Source organism: Suncus etruscus, chromosome X (assembly GCF_024139225.1).
Source record: "Suncus etruscus isolate mSunEtr1 chromosome X, mSunEtr1.pri.cur, whole genome shotgun sequence".
Lineage (NCBI taxonomy): Eukaryota > Metazoa > Chordata > Mammalia > Eulipotyphla > Soricidae > Suncus > Suncus etruscus.
The window spans coordinates 37,058,852-37,085,010 of NC_064868.1; the positions used below are offsets into that span (position 1 = coordinate 37,058,852).

The window sequence follows — 26,159 nt, forward strand, 5'->3', positions numbered from 1 at the left end:
AAAAAAAAGTGGGAATGCCAAACCCTGCCACTCCAGCACCCATACTTTTTCTTGTTTTGTTTTGATTTGTTAGTTTTTGACTTTATTTTTCTTCTTTTTTTCTTCCACTTTTCTCTTTCTTTTTCACTCCTGTGGTTATTTAGAGATTTTATTTTTATTTTTAAATGCCGGATCCATTTTTTTCCTTTTTCTTCCATTTTTCTTTCTTTTTTCCTCTTCTTTCTTGTTTTTTTGCTAGTTGTCACCAAATTTTTTTTCTCTCCCGTTTTTCTTATCCTTTTTATCTCCAATGATGGTGGAATGGATGCTCAATCTACAGCAAGCTGTAAAGTGGAGACCAGTTGCACCAGCATTCTGGGGGGTAAAGGAGGGCGCTATGGGATGCATACTGGGAACAGGGGCAGAGGGAGGACAGCACTGGCGGTGGGAATGCCCCTCATTCATTGTCACTATGTACCATAAATGATGCAGTAAAAGATTTGTAATGCACTTTGGTCACAATAAAAATTAAAAAAAAAAATACTGGGATTATATATATGGGATTTTTGTTAGTCACAGTTTCTTTTGTTAGTATAAAAAATGCTCACAGTTGTTTCTTTGCAAAATACAACATATCTCTCTTGTTAACAGAAGATTTATCAGTATATACTGTTTGATCTTCAAAACAATTCACATGCCTCTAAGTGATTTGCAGACCTTATGAATAAATACACTGCAGTTAAGAGCTCAGAGGATAAAAAGAGGTTAAATGTTAACATCTCAAAGAAGTTCCTCTCTGGCTAGTCCATAGGTGTCAATTCAGACATAGGTTAAAGGATTTAGCAAGAAGCCCGATTTTTTTTTCATAAAATTTCCTTTTTACCTGAGGGAACAAGTTTTTGCATTATGGCCTATCAAATAACTCACTTCCTAAAGACAAACTAAGAAAGAGATTTTAGAAGGGGCAATAAAAGAGACAAGCTTATATGAAAGAGATGCATATCTATACCTAGTAAAATTTTTCTTAACAACCCATTGCTACTTCCAGGCCAAACTTTGGATGTTAACTCTTAGTGAAAAATTAGTTAGCAAGTCACTCAGAGTCCCTTAGAGGTGTCCCAAAGCAAACATTCCTTTTATCTGACAGAGTAGTCTGTTTAAAGCCACAGGGCCATTTAAAAGACTGAAGATTACCTTCGTTTTTAAGTATCTTTTGGTGCTGAATTTTCCAGGTAAAGGGAAATTTAATCAAGGCTATACTTGCCTGTATTATTCTTTATTTTTGGAGTTAAATGCTCAAATATATATACAATTACTACAGCAGACAGAAAATTCATATATCTGCCAAATAAATGTTTGTAGCTAAGCATGAGAAATATCACCCTCACTATCAGAGAAGTCCTGGTCAGCCAGTGGCACTGAGGAAAGGCCTCTCAGTAGGCCTTCTGATGGAACTTTAGACTAAACATTGGCAGTGACACTCTTAACACTGCTTTTGCAGCATGTCACAGGATCATACCATAATTTTCATTCTTCTCTAGATAATTGAAAACAATTTTTTAATTTGGGAAGATTATTTTCCTTTCTCCCTTCCTTCCTTCCTTCCTTCCTTCCTTCCTTCCTTCCTTCCTTCCTTCCTTCCTTCCTTCCTTCCTTCCTTCCTTCCTTCCTCCCTCCCTCCCTCCCTCCCTCCCTCCCTCCCTCCCTCCCTTCCTCCCTCTTTCCTTCCTTTCTTCTTTTTTTTTGAGGCCACACTCGGTGGTGCTTACGGTCACTCTGGCCTCTGAGCTCGGGAATCACTCTCGGCATACTCTGCCTGGAATCAAACTCAGGTCTGCCACTGTGTTGAATTGTGATTTGGCATTCTTTCATTTTATTACCCTTTGATCATTCTTCCACTTCATTTTTTCCCTTTTTTGGGGAGGGGCACACCTAGTGGCACTCAGGGGTTATTCCTGGCTCTGTACTCATAAATCAGTCCTGGCAGGCTTAGTGAACCATATGGGATGCCATGCCAGGAATCAAACTGGAGTCCATCCTGTGTTGGCTGCGTGCAAGGGAAATGCTCTACCACTGTGGTATCTCTCCGGCCCTCACTTCATTTTTTCTGTGGGGGTATGATAGGGAAATTATCGTTGCTGGTGCTTAAGGGACCATTGCTGCCAAGGAGCCAATCTGGTTCTGCCACATGGTGAGCCTACTTTTTCTCTCTGAGCACTCTTTTAGTTTGTCTGCCACATCTTCCACTTTGCCTTACAATTTGATCTCTGAAGATTTTCCATTTTCTTTATAGAGTTGCCTATTGTTTTCTAAATACCATACAGATGATATGCTGTTTTTACATCTGGGTTTCACTCTTTTGATTTTATTATGTGGTTCTTGGTTTTAGTTTTGAAACCTTTTCTTGATCATATAGTCATGGTGGGGACTGAGAGGTGCATGAGGAGACTGAACACCTCAGTAAAATTACCTGTGATAGTGTGGCCAGTACACAGGCAATCTGACAATCTGCTTCCATGTTTCTATGGAAACAGAATGTACATTCCCGTCTTTATATTTAGACCCTGGGTCAAAATTCTCAAATTCACAATATGGAAATTGGGGAGAAACACAGCGACATGTGTGACCAGCCTGAAGTGCCATGACTTTTAGTTTTTTATTCTAGGATTCAGTATTTGCCATTCACTCAGCATTTTATTCATATCATAGAAGCTTATTCAAATCTGTGACATCCAGCTTGGTAAACCAATAAGCACTGGTTACTGCTGTGGTCACAGTATCTGTCCAAGTTAATCCAGCCACCAACCTTCAGAATCATGGATCTTTATCTCTAAGTCAATCTAGGCTACGGATTGAGAAATTTTTTTATTTACTGATAATCTTTGATGACGCTTGAGAGTTGAGGGCTCCTTGCTATATCCTATTTAGCCATGTCCATGATGTCAATTCCCCTGTTAGGCCTTTTGAGCCTTAAATATAAGCTCGTTGAACTCTTTCTCTCTCTCTCTCTCTCTCTCTCTCTCTCTCTCTCTCTCTTTCTCTCTCTCTCTCTCTCTCTCACTCTCTCTCACTCTCTCTCTCTGTAATACTCATTTTTCACAGTGTTGCATTAAATTGATGTGCTGCTACTTCTGTTAGCATAGAATTGTGTTATTAAGTTTTGGATGTGTGAAACAATATACAGGATACTGTGATTATTAGATTAAAAATGTTTAGATTTTTATTAACTGTTTAGAGCATGGAAATTTTGTAGAATACAACGTAATTTCTGCATTCCTATGTTTATTTTATAATAAATAGATTATATTATTTTTGAAATATCCTCTCAATTTCTACTGCTTATTCTAAAAGGAGTAACTCTAAAGCTCTTTATTTTAAAGCAATCAAATATATTTTTATATAAAGAAATATTTATTTTTCTATGTTCCTGTCAATATATATATTTAGATAAACTGAACTGGAAAACATAGATGAACAAAGGGACTATTTCCATTTACTTTTCCTTTGGTATACAGTTGCCCTCAGAGACAAATCTATGGGTCTCCTCCATATGATTTTACTGTAATTATCTAAATATTAAGAACACCATATTACCCATATATAATTATATCTCAGACAAGATAGAAGGCACATGTGGTCTTAAAAGTACATATTCTTGAATTACAGATAATCTGAGATAACAGAAGGAAACTCTTTACTCATGACCAAAGAATATGTATGAAACTCAGCAATTATCTTAAAGTAGCCCACCAATAAATCTTAAAAAGACAAAGCAATGCTAGTGGGTATGCACTCAAAAGACGCCTGGCTAACCTGGGTTCTCCATATGGTCCCTGAGCAAACAGCCAGGAGTAAACCTTGAACACTAAATAAATGTGTGGCCCCAAACCAACCACATGTATTTTTTATTAATAATTTTTATTTTGACCAAAGTGAATTACAAATCATTCATAGTAGTATTTTAGGTACATGGTGACACTGAATCAGGGGCATTCAATGTTGTCCTCCCTCCACCCCTGTTCCCAGCATGCATCCAATATCGCCCTTCCTTTGCTCCCCAGGCTGCTAGTATGTGTGGTCCCTTCTGTGTCTAGCTTGTTGTAGATTGGGTATCGATTCTGTTGTAGTTGGCTTTGGGTTTGGTGTTTAAGTCTGATCATTTTTTATTTCTACTCAATGTTCATATGACTGTTTGGTCTTGGTGCCTTCCATTATTTCCCTCTCAATTTGTGAGGCAGAAAAGATGGTTCAAGTTATGTGGTTCTGTTTGAAGGTAAGAAAAAAAAAAGAAAAAAGGAAAAGGTGGGGCAAAAATTCAAACAAGCAAAAAATTGGAGGAGTCCTTCTAGAGACTATAAAATCAGTTTAAGAAAAGAAAGGGAAAAAGGAAGGAAAACATAAAAATAATACAAAAAAATCATCCCCCCCCAAAACAAAAATATAACAAAACACCTGAAAAGCACAGCAATAAAGACAACAACCAAACAGTAACCACGGTCCTGAAATAAAGACGAATCTAAGCACAGGGCAAAAAAATAAAAAAGAAAGAAAGAAAGAAAGAAAGAGAGAGAGAGAGGGAGAGAGAGAGGAAGGAAGGAAGGAAGGAAGGAAGGAAGGAAGGAAGGAAGGAAGGGAGGGAGGGAGGGAGGGAGGGAGGGAGGGAGGGAGGGAGGGAGGGAGGGAGGGAGGGAGGGAGGGACAAAGAAAAGGAAAAAAAGCAACAATTAAGAAATCCTAAATGGAGCAAAGAAAGAAAGTCTCTTCAACAAGTAGTGTTGGCACAACTGGCTAGCCACTTTCAAAAAATTGAACTTAGTCCCCCAGCTAACATCATATACAAAGGTTAAATCCAAATGGATGAAAGACCTCGATATCAGACCCGAAACCATAAGATATATAGAACAACACATAGGTAAAAACACTCCAGGACATTGAGACTAATGGCATCTTCAAGGAGGAAACTGCACTCTCCAAGCAAGTGAAAGCAGAGATTAACAGATGGGAATATATTAAACTGAGAAGTTTTTGCACCTCTAAAGAAATAGTGCCCAGGATACAAGAGCCCCCCCACTGAGTGGGAGAAACTATTCACCCAATACCCTCAGATAAGGGGCTAATCTCCAAAATATACAAGGCACTGACAGAAATTTACAAGAAAAAAAACATCTAATCCCATCAAGAAATGGGGAGAAGAAATGGACAGACACTTTGACAAAGAAGAAATACATATGGCCAAAAGACACATGAAAAAATTCTCCACATCACTACTCATTAGGGAGATGCAAATCAAAACTACTATGAGGTACCACCTCACACACCAGAGATTGGCACACATCACAAAGAATGAGAACAAGCAGTGTTGGCGGGGATGTGGAGAGAAAGGAACTCTTATCCACTGCTGGTGGGAATGCCGTCTAGTTCAACCTTTATGGAAAGCAATATGGAGATTCCTCCAAAAACTGGAAATCGAGCTACCATATGATCCAGCTATACCACTCCTAGGAATATACCCTAGGAACACAAAAATACAATACAAAAATCTCTTTCTTACACCTATATTCATTGCAGCACTATTTACCATAGCAAGACTCTGGAAACAGCCAAGATACCCTTCAACAGCTGAATGGCTAAAGAAACTGTGGTACATATACACAATGGGATATTATGCAGCTGTCAGGAGAGATGAAGTCATGAAATTTTCCTATACATGGATGTACACGGAATCTATTATGCTGAGTGAAATAAGTCAGAGAGAGAGAGAAAAACGCAGAATGGTCTCACTCATCTATGGGTTTTAAGAAAAATGAAAGACATTCTTGCATTAATAACTTTCAGACACAAAAGAGAAAAGAGCTGGAAGTTACAGCTTACCTTATGAAGCTCACCACAAACAGGGATGAGTTTAGTTAGAGAAATAACTACGTTTGAACTATCCTAATAATGAGAATGTACGAGGGAAATAGAAAGCCTGTCTAGAGTACAGGCGGGGGTTGGGTGGGGAGGAGGGAGATTTGGGACATTGGTGATGTTTGGTGTTCTTTACATGACTGAAACCCAAACACAATCATGTATGTAATAAAGTTGTTTAAATAAAAAAAATAAAAAATATATAAAAGTTAAAAAGAACAAAGAAGTAAAAAAAAATATTTGTGATTTTGTTGGAATCTGCCTAGTTATCCCAGTGAACTGAGAATATTCAATTGCACTGAAAATTATATGTATTTGAATTTTTTAGGGCTAGTCTTATAAATCTCTAAAATTTTTAAGTTTTATTTCCTTGTCTTATTTTTCTTTCTTTCTTTATTTTTTATTCTTTTTTTTCAACCTTGTTTGAAATTAGTCCATGTGTTCAATGGCAAACTATAAATCATGAGGCCAGCTTCAGTAGTATTATTTCCCCCATTTTGACTACCATGATGAGTACTATCAGTTTAGATCTGATAGGAAGGAGAACTGGAAAGTAAGCCTTTTTTTCTGAAATTTTTGAAGAACCTTAATTTACAAGGTCATTTACAGTAGAATTTTAGGCATATAATTTTCTAGCATCAATCCCACCACCAGTGTCAATTTTCCTCCATCAGTGTTCCTTTGTTCCCTACTGCCCCAATAGCCTGCAATTTGGCAGACACATTAGAAAGTTTGGTGGTTGTAGTTTGGGTCTTGTGTTTTCAGTGTTTTTGAATATCTGCCATTCTCCCACATTACAAGTATGTCCTACACTCTGTTCCCTGTTACTTCTCTTTCTTATTTTCTTCCTTCTTGTCTTGATTTCTTGCTTTCTCTGTCCTTCTCTACACTATATTCAGGAGACAAGGGTGATATAAGCCCCCCTCTTTAAAACATAACATGCCACTTTAGCAATGGGAAAATAAAAGTCATATGGTTATGTAAATCAATGCATAGAAAACTTTTGACAAGGTCCAATGCCCATTCATAATAAAAAAAAAACTAAACAAAATAGAGGTAGATGGAACCTTCCTCAAAATAGTAAACAGCATCTATAACAAGCTCACAGCTAGTATCATTCTTTTATTTTCTTTTGGGCAACAAACGGTGATGCTCAGAGGCTACTCCTAGCTATGTGCTCAGAAATTGCTCCTGGCTTGGGGGACAATACAGGACACAGGGATTCGAACCACTGTCTGTCCTGGATCGGCTGTGTGCAAGGCAAATGACCTATCATTGTGCTATTGCTTCAGCCCCACTAGTAACATTTGTAATGGTGAAAAACTAAAAGCATTCACCATGAGATCAGGAACAAGATTTTCTTTCTCTTTTATGCATTTGGTCTTTATCTTTGGCTTTTGACGTTTTCATTTCAATGGGTTTGGTATGCATCTCTTTGAATTTATTTAGTTTAGAAATCTTATAGCTTTATGGTTATGAGTATGTATTTTCTTCTTCAGACTGGAAAGTTCTTTGCTATTCTTTCTTTTTTCTCTTTATAATTACTTTATTTAAATACTTTGGTTTGCAAAGCTGTTGATAATTGATAAAATTGTTTCTGGCATTTAATATTTCAACACAAATACACAAATGTAATGTTGATTCTAACATTTTCCCTCCCAATTTCCCACTCATCCCCAAGACTGCCCTGTAGCTGGCAAAAAAATAATTTATTTTATATCTCCTGCTGCAACTAAATGGCTACTTTAATTATCAAAGATAATTCCATAATTTTTGAAAATTATTGTTTTTCACAATGGAGTTATTAGTCGTTGTCTGAGGGTTTACTAAGCTATGTGTAGCTAGTTGAACCTTCTTGTTATTGAGCTATTATTTCTTTTTTTTTTTTTTTTTTTTTTGGTTTTTGGGCCACACCCGGTAACTCTCAGGGGTTACTCCTGGCAATGCGCTCAGAAGTTGCTCCTGGCTTGGGGGACCATATGGGACACCGGGGGATCGAACCGGTCCGTCCAAGGCTAGCGCTGGCAAGGCAGGCACCTTACCTTTAGCGCCACCGCCCGGCCCCGAGCTATTATTTCTTGAATGAAAAAGTACTTCCTTCTGGGAAATAAAGGAAAAAAAAACAAGCAATTAAAATTTTTTTTAAATTAATTTGTGCAATTTTTTTTGCTGAGGCACAGTAAAAATTGGGGAGTTAGGGAATTCCCTGGCCTAAGAGATACAGGGTAACCACATGTATTTTTAAAAAATTAGTCTTAAATTTTTATCTAGTATGAAATGATATAACTTTATACACACATATACACACACATGTGATCCTAAACTCAAGACACAACCACTCCCAGTGACACTTAGGGATGCTCCTGGCTCTGCACTCAGAAATTACTACTCAGAAATTACTACAAGCATGCTGTGGGACCATTGGGATACTGGGGATCGAAACTGGGTCAGCCACATGCAAGGCAAGTGCCCTACCTGCTATGCTATCACTCCAGCCACAATATTGTCCTTACAATAATATAATCTTATTTCATCTGATGAAATCATCCTTACCCAGTACATTTAAATTGTTTTAAATACCAAATCCTGTGACCGCTCATTATATCAATTAAAGGAACAGAAACAATCTGCCTTGTTTTCCCAGTATTCTAGTAGTACTTTGTTATTATTAGTAGGTAATCCTCATATCTTCTTTCTCCACTCACTTCTCTTTTTCCAGGTATGCCAGAATATTTGAACAAGTAATAACAGCCCAAGAGAAAGCATTCAGTACAAAGAAAATTTATGAGTCTGGTCATTTGAATGGCTTTTTTGCTTTGTTCATGTTTCACAAATGTGAATCCTGCTAAACTAAACGGTTTATACAGCTCTGGGCAGCCTGGGCTAGTGGGGGCTGGTTCCAGAGAATCAGACAAACACATAAGAAGACAAACACACAAGTATTTCCCAAGCCGTAGACTACCCTGGGAAGCTACTAGTGGTCCCACAAACAGGCCATTGAATCAATAACATACTACTCTCATGCTAGGGCTCCAAACAGGTGTATTTTTTTTTTCAAATTGACAGTGATGTTAAGGACTGTTACTAAGTTCTCCGGCAGTCAAAAGGTGCATGAATAGCAGAGGCTGGGGTATTTTAAATAGCTGACTAGCAGGCACCCTTTGAGTGTGATGTTCTGAGTATTTCCTGTTCTATTTTTTTCATGTGACTCTGTATGCCTAAAGGACATTAAAAAGAAAAGGTCTGCTATTACACAAATAAAATGTACCATGTTAAAAAATGTTAAACTTTCCTTTTATGCTTTCCTGGGTGTACCCACATTTGCAGCTGTCAACTATTCCTCATATATTCTGTTCTTTTCTTGGTGCAACCCATCATATATTAATACCTAAACTGTTTTAGCCTGAGTTTTTTGGAATTTTTTTGTTGGGGGACAATTGCCCACAACCTTATATCACTCAAAAAAATCCTATAATCTTGTCTGGTATATCCCTCAACTCTGACTGACCACTTCATGCCCTGTTTTGTGTATTCTTAAGATATCAGTTTGAAATCCTAGTTGCCTGATTATATTTTTGTCCTTATGAAACATTTTTCTTGGAGAGATGGGCCTCAAAGTATACTGAAAACTTGCTTTGATAAATCCTAGTCCAGAAATAGCTTGCAGCTCTCATGCTGAGCCTTTATCCACAATACAAAATGCCTTTCCTTACTGTGAGATATCACAAGAGAATTTCCAATTTACCTGTCAGGTAAAATTGAACAGTTGACCGCTTTCCTAAACTTAATAAGTTGGAAGCAAGAAAATTCTGTTCTCATCATACCTACTTCTCAGTCATCCCTAAGAGATTGTTATAGCAATTATCTGACCTGTTTTTAAACTATCATAAAGGATAAAGTACACTGACTAAGACACCAAGAACAATACAAAGAAATACTGCTGGCCCATTTACTTACATTATGTATATTTTCCTATAATAATAAATATCCACTTTAATGATACTTTTTCTAGACATGTACTTCAAATGACTTATTTTATCAAAATCTCAGTACATTCTTTTAAAGATTAATATACTTTCAAAGTGATAAGTTCCATTGAGCTATAATTTCATAGTAAATTTTAATATTTAGTAAAACATAAAGCTATATAAATCTGGAGATGATTGTGGATATATGAACTACTCTAAAGTGCTTCACTTTTTTCCCAATAGCTCGTGACGGAATATACGTTGCTGATATTCCCATACTTTTAGACGATAACCCAGTTATCTACCGGACCTTAAGTATAACTGGAGAAGTAAAATCACCCAAGTTACGTTTTGATCCACCATTTGTAATTTTCACTCCTGTTCCTTTGGATGTAATAATTGGACTGGACATCATCATTTTACCTAAAAACTATTACAGGTACGTTTTCTTAAAATTTTTATTGTGACCAAAGTGCATTACAAAACTTTCACTGCATCATTTATGGTACATAGTGACAATGAATGAGGGGCATTCCCACCACCAGTGCTGTCCTCCCTCTGCCCCTGTTCCCAGTATGCGTCCCATATCGCCCTCCTTTATCCCCCAGAATGCTAGTGCAACTGGTCTCCACTTTACAGCTTGTTGTAGATTGAGCATCCATTCCACCATCATTTGAGATAAAAAGGATAAGAAAAAAAGGAGAGAAAAAATTTTGGTGAAAAGTACCAAAAAAAGAAAGGAGAGAAAAAAAAGAAAAGAAAAATGGAAGAAAAAAATGGACCCAGCAAATAAAAATAAATCTCTAAATAATAACCATAAGAGGAAAAAAAAGAGAGAAAAGTGGAAGAAAAAAGAGAAGGAAAATAAAGTCAAAAACTAACAAATCAAAACAAAACAAGAAAAAGTATGGGTGCTGGAGTGGTAGGGTTTGGCGTTCCCCCACTTTTTTTTTTGCATAGGCACAGTAAGCATTGGGGAAGAAAGGGAATTTCTGTGGCCTAAGAGATTCAGGGTTTCTCCATCCTTAAAGCATACCATCATGGGATCAACCCCTGGCTCGATATATACTCATTACCCCATCCCAAAAGCTTTTATGTGATGCCAGGAAACTTTCCTCTAGGTTGTGCGTGAGAAAATCAAGCCACTGTAGCTAGCAATCTTGGTATTGGTGCAGGTTATAGGTCAGGGTCTAAGATAGAGTCTCTAGGTTCTAGAGGTTCCTATCCATCGTTGTTGTGGTGTTCAGTCTTCTGCAACACTTGCTCCCTGTTTTCGTTCAGTCCCTAAGCCGAAGCCTAGGATATTATGGATCCAAAGGTTCTGCCCAGTCTCTGTTGTCCAAGTTGGACCTCTGCAATAAAACATCTTGTTGTGGCTGTTGTTTTTTATGTGTCCTGGGCTACAGCCTAGGGTAGGGTTTTCCTTATTAGTCCCAAGGTAGGTTCTGTTCAGTCATGGTTGTCGAAGTCAGTTTTCTGTTGTTGGTGCTCTTATTTTTCACAGTTCAAAGGATGATATGTCTTCTGATTTCCATTTAGTGTTAGGTGATGTGATACAGGTATGTTTTAGTGGAAATTTACCACAACTTCTTTATGTGCTTTTATAAGCAGTACCTGATTTACTACTACAGTTGGAAAGAACTACTGGAATATTTAATTGTGCGTTTAAAATTTAAATATTAAATATCCCACTAAATCCCACTAATGATTTGTAATTATATTTTCTCATATTTTTCCCTCCATAATATGACATTCTTTTTTTTTTTTTTTTTTTTTTTTGGCTGTTCAAAAAGGGGATTTATTGTCGGGGGGAATCAGCTTTTAAGGGCTGAAATACGTCAGAGGGTGTTACAAATTTTCCACCAATTACAACTGTGAGCACTCATTAGCATAAGCTGGGGGCAGGTAATAGGGAGGGGCAAAGAGGTAGACCTGAGCACATGTTTATACTAAGAGAGTTTATATAGAAAACACAAGATCCAAACAGAGTCCCACAAATTCCACTCAGCAAGCACAAATAAAACATCAGCTGTAATCCTAGTAACCTTTTGCTAACACAAAGACAAGTGGCTCTGTATTTTTCTTTCTGGCTGGATGTATTGAGCTGCTTTGAATTACTTTAGTATTTGTCTATTTCCTTTGTTCTCAAGGCATGGGCGTCTTTGGTCACGTGGGTGACCAGATTAGAATTACTAAGGTGTCCTATGTTCTAGGTTTCATTAGCTAGGCTCCCCACAGTTCCCCCTTTTCTATAATAATAAAAGAAGAGCAAAATGGGTGAAGTGCCTGTCTTAGGTCGCTTTGGTGGGCTTCCAGTTCTGGACATGGCAACAAGAGACCAAATTAAAAGTTTTTGCGCGCAAAATATTAGGAATGCCATGTTTGCACCCAGACACTGGCACCAAGCTATCCCCGTCATGAGCATCTCCACAGCCAGGAGCAGAGCAAGCAGGGGAGTTTAGCCAACTACTCAAAACTCCTTAAAGCTCAGAGGTTTATCCATGTCTTCAAGTCCTTCGGGGTGCGTTTAAGAGAGCCACTGATATTGGACCTATACTGAACATTAGGGCAATCTCAGTAACCAGATTCTTAAAAAAACTTGTGAGGCGATGGAATGCCTAGGGGCCAAAGGAAAAAGTAGCAAAAAGCCAATGAAAGGACCGAATTAGGCAGCAGCTTAGACAGCCAGGGTGAGGTAGAGGACCAATTTTTATATCAGGACTCATCTAAATCCCTCTGTCTATTTTTATCCTCTAGGCTTTCTTCCACAAGTCTAATGCTATCTCTAGCTAAGCCACATTTATTTTAAAAAGCAACATTTTACTCTAAGGATGACACAAATTTCCCCCTCCCTCAAAAAAAATGTCAGATTTAAACCACGGCAGTTTTTCTGCTCTAATACTAATAGGGATTCAACAGTTAAGTAGTGTAAACTTCTATTAAGTTTGTAAACATTTTTAACAACAGTTATAAGGCATTAACAGATTCTAGAGTATGAACCAATGAATAATTTTTTGTGCTCACACCAGTTACACCCAGGCCTCTCAATAAGGCTGGGGTGAAGGCAATGTTTGATTTTATACTGCAGCGGGAGAGAGACACAAGGTTATATTTAAGAGGTAATAAGGCAATTTCTGATCTAACAGTTAATTTAGGCATTAAAACAGCCAAAACACAGTAGTCCTAGGACTAAAGAAACAAATGTAAAACAATGGGGGAGATAAACCAGTGAAACAGGCAAAAAACGTTAAATTAGGGGCAATCATGAACTGAAAGGAGAAATCAATGACAAGAATTTGATTTTTCAATAGGGGGAATCATATTGGGTACCAAAGGGCAAAGTTCAAGTCCCACCACTAGTTTTAAAGTTATGCCATGTCGTTGAGGTTTCATACCGCATCGCAGAAGGTTGGTATCGTTGGTGAAGTGAGGCAGTTCAAGGCAGCAATTTAGAACGGTGAGATGGGTGAGTAGCAGGTACCGAAGGCGTCTGGGCAGAGGCGTTGATCATGACAAGGATGAGCTGAGAAGAGGAGGGGGGTCCAGAGGACAGCATGGGCTGGAAGGGTGAGGAAGCAGGCAGAGTCCTGAAGAGCTCAGGGCATGGGAGAGGTTGAGCTGACATAGCCAGTGTGTTCTGGGGAATGGGTGAATGGGCCAGGTTGTGGCAAAAATTGATTGGGGGTGGCTCACTCTTCCTCAGCACCCATGGCGAGGGCACAAAGGGCTACTTAAGGATGGGTCAGGGGATGAGTGGGAGGGGGTTGGCTATGTTTCCGGCACCATTGTCAAAAGGGGAAGGGAAGGAACCAGAGGTGTTGTCATCGTCTTGCAAGGGAGAGTCAAGTGGAGCAAACAAATTGCGACAGAGGTTAATGGCAGTGGTGGGCATCCAGGGCAGCCAGGCAGAGTCAAATTCAGCATTGTTTTTAGGCGGAGTCAGTCAGAAACAGGTTAGCAGAAGGGGTGACAGGCTCTTTTGAAGTGGATGAAGACAGGACTGCGGGAAGCTGCAGGAAGTCTATAAGAAAACAGCTTGGCAGGAGGCAAAGTGGTTACTTGGGGGCTTTTTTTTTTTTTGTGCAATAAAATTTTTATGAATGTAATTCTTTATATAAAAATTAGGAATTTACTTAGTCTTCTGGCCTGGGTTTACAGGCGGAAGACATTAGTAATTTACATTACACAAATTATTTTAGAATACCATGGGAATGTTATCTGACCTCTGTCAGACTTCAGCATTCAAAAAAATGTTATAATTAACAATAGCCAATTTTTCAAAAACTTGAAACTGAACCTAAATGATTTTTGTTAAACTTTTTAGTTATTATATTAAAGCTAGATACTATTCTTTAGTTACAAATTTATATTCTATAGGCCTTAACTTACACATAGCAGGAAAGCTGGGGATTGCAAAGTCCAGAAATTCTCCAGGGAAAAGTTATCCCTGATGGCCATTTGAGAAATTTGGGGTTTACCATCCCCTACTCTTTCTGCCATGCTGTTAGGACAAAGCTAGCTTAACACAGGATTTTTTAGCAGGATTTCACAGTTTGTTATATGACCAGACTAAGCCAGGTTAAAAAGAAATTAATTAAAATTTCAAAAATGGATAAGGCTTTAAAAATTGTATTTATCATGAAATGTAAAAATAACAAATAGAACAAAACAACACGAAACACAACATTGTGGCCACTTTCACTCATAACACACACACATGAACAGACAAGAGGATTCATTCAAAACTTGCATTAGAAAAATTGACAAGCGCTTTTAAATATTTAGCCGGCATGTTTGTAAAAAAAATTATTTTAATGTAGCTGGGGTGGAACTTTGCTGAAAATAAATTTTAAGGTTTAGCTTTAACACAAAACATTTTTAAAACAATTCTAATTTGAAGTTTAAAACATGAAGTAAAATGTAAGCAGTTAAAAAATTTTTGTTAAGTAAAATGGTTAATGAGCACTGTAGAAGGAGTCTCCACTGTGAAGTATGATATCATTTGCTGTAAATGAACAAGTTTTTTTTTAAATTAGTTTAACAGGAAAACAGTGAGGCAGCTGCAATAAAGTGTTAAAATTTTTAACAAACAACTGTTTCTACTTTGAAGACTTTAGGTGAATAATTTGTAAAAATTATATACCAAATTAAGAAGATGTTTAGACATTATGAAATATAGTTAAAGACATTTGATGCATTTTTACACCTAGAACTTAAGACCAAAATTATATTTGATACTAGTTAATTTGCTTTTATAATATTACTCATAAAATTAGATATATATTTTTTATTAATACTAGATTTTTTGACTTTGACACAAATGTACAGATTTGTATAATGTGCTGACCTTTTGAATACACTTAAAAGGATAGGTGTTGTAATGCAAAGGTAAAGAACAACCATTGCTGTAGCACAAAATTTAAAAAGGCTAATTGCATTATTTTTCACATAATTTTTTTAAATACCTTAAAAATTAAAATAAATTTTTAATAGAAATATAGAAGACTTAAATTTTAATACTTGTGTGTCCGTTTAAATTTTAAAACACCAAAAGGTTTTTCTTTTACCAATAATCTGTTATTACAAGTGAAAGAATTATGACCTTGCTCTAAAATTTCTGAGAGACATGAAAAAAGGGAGTTTATTGCTGTTATTTTCCTGTTGCTTTTTCCCTCTAGATAATTTTTTAACCCTTACAGACCTGAATTTAGAAGGTTTTTTAATTTTCAATGTTTTAATAATTACTTTACAACACCCAATGCACAAAACTTAATTACACAAATGCTTTTAGAAAAGGCACACTTATGCCACATAATTTAATTCACAAACTTTACATTTGAGGCATTTTATGAGACACAACAAAATTTTACCCCCGCCACTTTTTGCCACAAACACTACCTCTGCATAGATTAAAGGGCTTATTATAACATTTTTGAACACTTTTAAAACCTTATAATTTTACCGACTGTGGTTTTTATTTTAGAAAAACATTTTAGGTTTGCATTTATACCCTAAGGAATGGGGGCGGGGTGTTGGCTAGCTTATTAGGATCTTAAAGAAAAATAGACCTTGAGTGAGTTGGGGGTATATGGCTTCTTCCTAGAGTGGGGCCAGGACTTTATTTTTTTGTTTGTGCTGATCTGAGGTTTTGATATTTAAAACAAGAACTTTTAAGACCAGGAGGTAGGGGGTACCTTGTTGTTACTGGCTTGTGACTTTTTTTTTTCTCTTTACTTGCATCTTTTGAAAAACTGTATAAACTTATTTGCTGGATAATGAATATTAATTTTTTTCTTAAAGGAGGCACATGCCAAAGGCCAATTATTTGTATTTTGCATCAGCCAATTAATATGCTGTTTTATTTTAAGGTTGAATAGGATAATTAGGTTTATTTTTTAAATATTTTTTACAAAATTTGTTACCTATGCTACACATATTTGACAAAGTGAAGCAGAAACTTGCACTGATAATGCGGGGAGGGGCCAGCACAGTTAATAGCAGGGAGGCTAGAGGTAAATATTTTTTACTGAAAGTTGGGCTCAACTTTTTTTTACTGAAAGTTGGGCTGGCCCAAGCAAAATGTACTGAGTAAAGGGCGCATTAGACCCAGAAGTTTTAACTGCAAAGTGCAGATATCACAAGGTTTTATGGCTTAGCAGCTGACCTGGCTCAGTTTGGTCAGAAATAGCTTTTGGCAGGCACGGGGGACCAAATGGAATGCCAGGATTTGAACCAATGACCTTCTGCATGAAAGGCAAATGCCTTACCTCCAGGCTATTTCTTCAGCCCCTTAAGGTTTTTTTTTTTTTTTTTTTGAGGTTGTTTCTTAAAATATTTTTGCAGGTTTCATTAGCATTTTTGTAAGCAAGCTGCTTGAAAGGGGATTATTATAATCTGCAGAGCCCATAATTCTTTCTACCGTTTTTAGGAGTCTGCTAATGAATTTATTGTAGGGCTTCTGGGGGCCTTGCACTGTTTGAGCCAGCAGAATGGTGGCTTGTGCACTTTTAGGCGTGGCTCTTCAAGCCTGGAGGGCAGCAGCATTGGTTTGAGCCAAACAAGCAGGGGAAAGCCTCTGTAGTCGTTCCCTAAGGGAGGGGAAGGTTCCCGGTAAGCTGTTCATAGATTTGATCTGGGAGGGTAAAACCTCCGTCACCCGGGTTGGCCTGTTGCCTGCATCGGGCCAAAAAATCGTCTCCCAAAGTATATAGTGAGAGCATGGCAAGGTTGTGCTAGCAATTTCCTTCCATTCAGCAGGACCTAGCTGAAGCCTGAGCCCTCTGGACAGCCTGGGCTCTATCTAGGCTGTGGCTGCAAGTGACAGCACCCGTGCCCCTTTGTTGGGAACTCGCTTGGGCTGTTGATTAAAAAATACAGGGAACTGATATGAGTCATCAGAGGCTTGAAGCCGGGCAATATGTTCCTCCAGACTTTTTATCTCCTTAAGTTCTCTTAATTGTGACTTTAGGTCGGCCTTACATTTTTTGAAGTTAGATGGGGCAGTCTGCTATGCTAGAACCTGGGGTGGATTAACTATTCGGGGTCTAGTGACTACAAACCATAGACAAATATCATGGGCACATATAAAAAATTTAATTAAGTCTTTTTTCTTTACTTTAACGTTTCTTTCACCCAGCTGTTTCTTAAGATCTTTAATAAAAACCTCTTCTTTAGATAAAGTAGCCTCCATTTTTCCGGGGCGATAGTCCCTAATCCCTGGGACGATAAAGTAGCCCCCATTTTTCCGGGGCGATAGTCCCTAATCTCCGGGACGACAAAGTAGCCCCCATTTTTCTGGGGCGATAGTCCCTAATCTCTGGGACGACAAAGTAACCTCCATTTTTCTGGGGCGATTGAATGGCGGTGTTAGTGATTACCTAGTTTAACCTTCCTGCACCCCGCCCTTAATAGGGTCTTACCAGCGACTTGTGGACAGTGTCCTGGGACTCGCGGTTTTGCCGTTTGGTCAATATTCTGTAACTCGAGCCCCACGTTGGGCGCCATTCTGCAACCTCCTGTGGGAGACCCCCGACCCGCGGGGGTGTGGAAATGAAGGTTGCTAGTTATTAGTGGGTTCACTCGAGCAGAACCGACCTGTAAAGAAGAACTAGAGAAATTAGTAAGAGAAGCCTTCAAGACAACGCAGGCTGTTCAAAAAGTGCCATAATATGACATTCTTAAACAAATTTCATGATTTAATTTTTCTTATAGCTAATTAGTATTCCTTAGCGTTAAAGAAACCAGAGTTTCTTTATCCACTCATTTTGGGCACTTTGGTTTTTCTCAGGTTCTGACTATTGTGAATAGTGCTACAATTAGCATAGGAGTAAAAGTAATGGGAAATGTGCACTGGTGAAGAAATGAATGTTTGACATTGTGTTAGACATTGACTTAAATTCAATCATGATACAACTATTTAACTGTGGTTCTGTTATCGAATTTCTTTTATTAAACATAACATAAAAAAGAAAAAAAATACATTTATTCTTTCCTGGTATTCATTTTCTATCACTACATAAGTTATTATAAAGTATTTAGTACCTTATAACAAATTTTATCAGCTCAATGAATCTCAGCTTTTTTTGGGTGAATATTTTGGGTCAGTTTACCATTATCGTGTCTCACGAGGAAGATAAAATACCAAAAAAGCAGTCTCAACTGAGATAAGGTCTTGTCTATTTTCTTGTTGGATATTGGTTGAATCATCCTCAGCACCTAGAGATCACTGTGAAGTCTTTAGACTCTGTTTTCTTCACACAACATGTCAAAAGGCTCATTTAGAACTAGAAGACTATCATTATTTCTGTCTTTGACTTCTAAACATACTTTTAGGACTGAGCCTTTTGTTGTGTCCAGAGATAGTCCTCTACATACAAATTAATTTCTCTTTTCTTCTTTCTAGTTCTATTGATTAGGTACTTTGATTCCACATGTAAATACCCTATAATATTTCCATATAATACAATTTAATAATCAAAGTGATATCATATTTGTGGATCCTTCCCACAGTAAAGAAGCCTTGACCTCCAAAATTTCTGCCTATTACTTGTAAACACTACACAGTCTCTTTCATGGATTTTTGTTTTGTTGTTTGTTTGTTTTGGTGAAACAAGATTGATTTTATTGAAACTTCTTTATAAAGATGTGAAGACTGAAGAAGACAAGTACATGTTTAATAAAGAACATTGACTTCTCCAGAGTAGAAATAGGCAAGCAAAGAAACAGGTATAAAAAGAAAGATGTTCAAAGGAGAACATGGACTTGAAGAGCAAATGTGTTTTCATATTTTTTCTAAAAATACTCCTCAAATGTCAGTAGATTTTGACATAGGTGCTTAATGAGTTCTCAAACTAAATGTAGAATTTATGTATATGATTTTTGTAATATGTATGCAGTTTATAAGATGAAATATATATATTTGTATATGCTTTATGTAATTAGTGACCTAAGAATCTAGTAAGTCTCCAGCGTGCTGAAACCCAATCTGACGAATGCATGCTCTTTAGCTAAAATCAGATTAGAAGTGATTACCAGTAATAACATATGAAATGCAAATTGTACTTATATCTTGGTACAGTGTCAAAGTAGGAAAATGATCAAATTCTTGGATTAGGCTAGGGATGCAAGAAGAGGCTAACACTGTTCTATGTGAGTTAATCATTCTATATATTGGGTGAAGCAAGCATTATATTTTGGTTTGGTTTTTGGTTCAAACCCAATGATATATAGGGCTTAAACCTGACGTTGTGGCCAGGGTTGTGACTACATAGGCTTTGAGAACCATTTGTTGTGCTTTGAATTGTACCCAGGTCAGCTGTGCGTAAGGCAAGCACCCTATCTTTTGTACTTTTTCAACCTCCAAGTATTGTCTCTCTCACTTTGTTTCAAATATGTGATCCCAGGCCCCTTGACTACTGAACACCACAAAGATAATGCCAGAGAAGAACAATGGCCCATATGTATTAAATGAAGTATAGCTACAAAATAAGTACAAGGAAAGATGAAGTCAAATAGGGTTTATCAAAAACAGAAGTGTTGACATTTGGGGTAAAATAATTAAATAATTTTTAATGCCATCCTGTACATGGTAGGATGACAAGAAGTCTCTTCACAGCTTTGTGGCAAAAGCATGTCTTCTCACATTGCTGCATGCCCTCTGAAAATCACAAACACTTGCAGTTAAGAACCACCAAAATTGGAAGAGGGGAAGGAAATAAAAAAAACAACTCACCAAAATAAAATTATGTTAAATATACCAGCATAGCCAAAAGAAAGATCGATAGCAGTGTCAATTTCATGTGAGAAAATCTTCAAAGATTATTTCTACTAATATTTCTACTAATATAGAAATTCATAAAATGCTTATAAAGGATGCATCTTCCCTGAAAGCTCTAATATATCTAAAATTTTTTTATTAAATAGAACACTCTTAAAGCACATAACCGGGGCCGGGCGGTGGCGCTAAAGGTAAGGTGCCTGCCTTGCCTGCGCTAGCCTTGGACGGACCGCGGTTCGATCCCCCGGTGTCCCATATGGTCCCCCAAGCCAGGAGCAACTTCTGAGTGCATAGCCAGGAGTAACCCCTGAGCGTTACTGGGTGTGGCCCAAAAAACCAAAAAAACAAAACAAACAAACAAAAAAAAAACCACATAACCGGCAAAATGAAATATCAAGGTAAAAATCAACTAGTCCTTCATTACTGTAGGTTATCTTAATGCTATCTCAATTACTGATACCATAGAAGATGTTTATTTAAAGTCTTCAAAATATATTTATAAATCTCATTTAATACATATATTATTAAAATATAAAATATAATTGTAGAATTCTATAGCTTGTTGTTACAGATTTCAAATTTTTTCAACTATACTGATATATTTACAAAAAACTATAGTTTAATCTGAAGTTAAAACTATTATTTTTGGTTTGAGACCTGATGCAGAGGTGATAAGGTCTTACTCCTGGCTCTAGCTCAAGGATACAGTATGCTGGGGATTAAAACTGGGTCTGCTGCATGCAAGGCAAATATCCTTCCCATTATTCTTATTGCTCTGGTCCCTAAATTTAACAAATTTAATTAAATAGACAAGTTTTTAAAATAATTTATATTCAAAATAAATGAAATTTAAAATGAATCACATGTATGAAATGTTTTTAATATGATGGGTCAAAATGTTTAAACTTACAAATTATATGGCAAAGGTAGTTCTTTTGGGAAGTAAGTGGCCTAAAAGACTATATATACATAAATAAAATCTGATTATATATAAGGAATGTAATTTCTGGTGGTACTCTGGGGATCAAGTATTGTGCCAGTGATCAAATGTAGTTTAACTGCATGCAAGATAAATGCCTTCAGCCTGTACTACTATCTCTTTGTCCTGACCAAGGTAGGTCTTTGGAGAAAAGAGCTTAATATTCAGTAATAGTGTTGATGGTCAGATCGACTGGCCATTCCTCACTGCTCCATGTGCATCTCTCCTGAAGCTGCACATTCTGTCAAAGGGGTTGGTGTTCCCCAAGAGAGGCAGACTGGACTATACTTCAGCCAAGGGTATACAAGTAGCTGTGCTAACATGCTAGAACCTCCAACCTTCAAACAAATTCTCAATAATGATGCTGAAGCAATAGACCACCTAAAATTTATTACTTCTTCACACAATATAGAAAATCCATTACAAGTGGATTAAATGTTTAAATGTGGAAAGCAAAATGTTCAAAAAATATTTCTATGCCTTTGAATAGAAAAAAATATTGTTAAACAAATTTATTTGGAAAATAAAATAGAGGGAAGAAAATAGAGATATGAGTTCAAGAGAGAATATAGGATTCTCCAGAGAGAGGACAGACAAAGAACCCTTCCCAAACTGGATTTATCTGGGCCATTTTCCAATAGCCCAGTCATATGAGAGTCAAAAGGACCATAGCATAAGAGAGTAGAGAGATGTGGATCAATATGGCCAAAAAAAAATTTTTTTAAAGTGATTTAAGGTCATGTCAATAACAAATAATAAAAATTAAATAATAATTCAGTAGAATTACTGGGGAAAATATTAATCAGTATTTCTTAGAAGAGTTAAGAAACAGGCACTAAACACTAAAGTTGCATTTTTCTTAAATGTGAAAATTAAATTGAAGACTTATTAGATTGCACTGTGCCTGTTCTAGTATGAAAACATGAAGAAGAGATGTAATTAGTTTTAGTGTCAGAATATGAGACTACACAGAATAAATACACTGGCAGAGTATTATCTATGTATTTAGAAGAAAAAGTTTTTCGTGTTTTAATTTAATTTTATTGGAACCATGTGAACTACTAAGTCCTTCATAATTGAATTTCAGATTATACAGTAAATTAAGGAAAATCCCATTACCAGTGTTGACTTCCATCTACCAATAATCCCAGAGTGTATCTTATATCACCATCCTTTGCCAATATAATAGGCTCATTTAAGAAAAGATTGTTAAAGTTTAGGTCTTATGAGTTTATTGTTGTTGACTTTGGCTTGGATATTTAGCTTTGTCCTTTTTTCCTCCACCAAGCAAAAGTAATTCTAAGAAAATCTCTTGTACGGGTGTTCTAGAAAATGAGTTTGAAATTAGCCATTGTTGCATTATTCAGAATAGCTATATCTGGAAACTGCACAAGTCTCCTGTAATTGATAAACATTTTGCATGCAGTATACGTAGGAATATTATTTACCTGAGAACTGGGTAAATTTCAGCTAATGTGAAAATTTAGGATCTCAGAAACGAATATTGACATCAAAAACAGTCTAGAAATACTATATGATACTATATGATGGTGCCTATAAAATAGCAAATAGCAAATCCGATAACTTAATTTATAAATAAATGCATACATATGCATATAAACAGAAAATTTATGCATATATAAACATTACATCTATTGACATGTGAAATTATGTAGGCTGTTAGGATTTACACACCAATATGAATTACCTACTGTGAACATTATTTAAATAAATTAGAAGACAGTACCCACTTTAAAGCTTAGTTTAATTTATTTTGCAGTTATGCACCAAGATCCCTAGGAAAAAAGTTCCATGTGTGATGTAATGGTTGAAAGTCACTTAAAATGCTCCAGATTAAAGAGCATAGAGATCAGACCTTTGGCCTTTTTGAAACTAGGGCTTGCTACTTATTATGGGGCTTGTTCTAAAGCCCTGTCTGTGAAACACTATAGTTCCTTAGTATTAGCTCTGGAATTTTAGGATCCCCTGCTTTTCCAAGATCCTGATTTATAGTTTACCAAATTTTTTTTAATAGAAAGAGAAGTAACTTGAATCACATTGATTTATAATTTTATGTTTTATGGAGAAACATTATCCAATGTCCTATTATGTTGTCAGGTGTTACAACTGTTCTTAGCACTTAGGAAGCAAAAGCCATAATTTTTTTCATCTTATAAATCTACTTGAAATATGTTCTTAATCTTACATTGTGACCAGAAAATTATAAGAAATGACTTTGATCATGGCATTTCATTTGAAATCTTCATTTATTGTTCTGTTCAGTAGCTTGCATTTACTTTGAACTAGTACTTCTTTTGTTTCAAAACAGAAACTCATCAGTAAAGGTGGATCTTCCTAAAGTAAGAGTTCATGATGGTGAAGAATTAAGCCCTCTTTCTGTAAGATTTCCCAACGGCCCAACTATCACGGGTTCTCCCACAGGAATCAACCCTCCACTCACCTGCCGCCTCTCCTTCAGATCATCTAAATCAGTTTCGCTCTTCATGGATGTTCGTTATGGTTCTGAAGAAAGCAACTGGTAAGATAACTTAATTTTGGGTTCTACAGTCTTGGAAAATGTTAAAAGAAGAGGTTTGCAAAATAGTGTCTTTAGAATTGAATTTTTTTCAAGTACCTCAAGAATCATTGCTCTCATGAGAAACGGAATACTAGTTATTTGCAGCAGGTTCTCAATTCACATAGTTTTGTTCAGCTGTAATTCATTATAACGTGAATGGGGGAATAAGTGGAAGGATATAATGTTATTTGATAAGTGATGTACTATTATGTTGCTTTACTTACAGTAGCAGTTTCCAAGACTTACCCATGTCCTTGCACAAGTGAAGACTTGCTAATAATTAGGCTTGGGCATCTGGTTGTTAAATCTTACTACTGGCCCAGAGAGATAGTATACCGGGGAGGATTCTTCTCTTACATATAACTGACCTGGATTCTATCACTTCAGCCCCACCAGTTTCCATAAGATCTGTTAGGCCATATTCCTGACTAAAGCATTGTATGCTCCCAAAAGAATAAAACTAAAATCTGGCACTATTAACTTCAGTCAAATACCTTCCTTTTTTGAGCTTATAAATGACTTACAAATAAGATCATAGGGCTGTTTCATCTGCTATGATGAGAAATTCATTTAGTTCATATGGTATAATTGGCGAGGAATTAGCACAAGTCAAGTGCAAGTAAGTTTTATATGAAAATAAGAATTGCAAGCATAATAAGTTTTCCAAAATACTTGCATGTTTTGTTTTATAGGCTCACACAAATTCAGATGTTTTGGTGAAACCATGTTTCTAAATGTCTTAACTTTGAACAGAGATTATACTTTCACATTATATCCTCTCATTTTATTTGCCGCAAGTCAGCTAATTTGTATGGATTGTTATAACTGTTCATTGTTAAAAATAGCTTTAAGGTGAATCATAACTACTTCCAGAGGTCATGATTTTGGCATATCTTGGACATATACTGTACACTATAATGTATAATTGCTTCTCAGTTGATAGAGTTGTTGCCCCTCTAAGCTTTTGTGAAAGGTAGAATTTCAGACTTCACTCTAGATTTAAGCCATTAGTGTCTGTAATTTTAAAACGTGTGGAAATGCATGTGCATTGTAAGCTTTGAGAATCATTGTACTTAAAAAGACTTAATGAAGCAAAATGTCATCAGCAGGGAGTAGAATAAATAGGAACGTTGTGTGTTTGTAAAAAAATATCATGAACACTAGAAAATGTTAATGCAGTGAAGATCTAGAGATTATAGACGATATTCCTATCTGGTTTTTTTTTTAGCTTTAATTTGCTAACATATTATCAAACAATCCTGAGTTTAGTGCAGACAAATTGATGAGCTACTGTGGTGTTAATATTTTGAACTCTGGGGACCAGAGAGATAGCACAACATTAGGGCATTTTCCTTACATGCAGCTGACTCAGGACAAACCCGGGTTCGATTCCTGGCATCCCCTGAGCCTGGCAGGAGATATTTCTGAGTGCAGAGCCAGGAGTAATCCCTGAGTACCACCAGATGTGGCCCCAAAAAAAAACAAAAAAAATTTTTTGACTCATCCAAAAGATGAGATAAGAGGAGAGTTAAATTTCAGATCAAATTTTCCTCTCTACTACATTTCGTTTCCCTTATACTTTTCAAGTCTTAGGATTTAATTAATATAATATGGTGAGTTTGTTAATAAGTAATTGAATTAAATTTGGTTTTGTTTTGATATGTTGTATGGTATATAATTGATTCATTAAATTGGATGACTTTGCTTTTTAGATTAATGGTATAATTTAATTTGAACACTTTATTAAAATTTGGGTATTATGATTTACAAAGATTTTAAAAACAGAGTTCTGTCACTCCTACCCCTCCAAAAGTATTACCAGTGTCAGCATCTACCCACTCATGATCCAAGGTTCATTCTCTCCCTATAAACTCTTTATAATGCTTTAGTTATTAAAGTTTATGTCACATACTTACACTAGTGTTGACTCAAGGATAGGATGCACAAAGTTACCTCATCTCAAAACCATTGAAATGTCTAGACCCTTGGTCTTCTTTTAAATACATTCTTGTTGTGGGTTTTCAGAATCGCACAGGAAGCCCTGGCATCATTCCCAGGGTCACCCAGAGCAAACCAAACCAAAAGAACAGTGCTTTGGCCAGGATATACAGAATTGTTCACACAGCCAAACCAGCAATGTCCAGGGAAACATTTTGTGTTGTTTGTAGAGTCATATCATGTTGGGTATTGAACACAGGTCTGTATTTATGCTAGGCTTGTGTCCATAACCCTTGAGATATCTCTTCAGCCCTGAAGAGATTACTGTACATTTAAATGTACAGTAAGTGTAGAATAGTGTGTTTGGTTCATCTAACTTAGTCTGCTGATTAGCTGGAACACAGTGGATAGAATAGTCTAAATGATTTTTGACTGGTTGGAGTGAAAACACTGTTCTAATTTCCCACACTCAGTGTTTGACCTACTGCAAACTCTTCTCTACTCATAGTTTCATGTTAGTAACTAATTTATTAA

General features: G+C 36.5%; 1 protein-coding gene across 1 annotated transcript in view; it reads left to right on the top strand.

The window, feature by feature from the left end:
- Nucleotides 1-26,159, top strand: part of CFAP47 (cilia and flagella associated protein 47) — a 433,368-nt gene that overhangs the window by 105,350 nt on the left and 301,859 nt on the right. Inside the window, exons 25-26 of the mRNA XM_049766890.1 lie at nucleotides 10,098-10,293; nucleotides 23,439-23,648. Coding sequence (XP_049622847.1) covers nucleotides 10,098-10,293; nucleotides 23,439-23,648 — 406 coding nt within the window. The remainder of the gene's footprint in view (nucleotides 1-10,097; nucleotides 10,294-23,438; nucleotides 23,649-26,159) is intronic.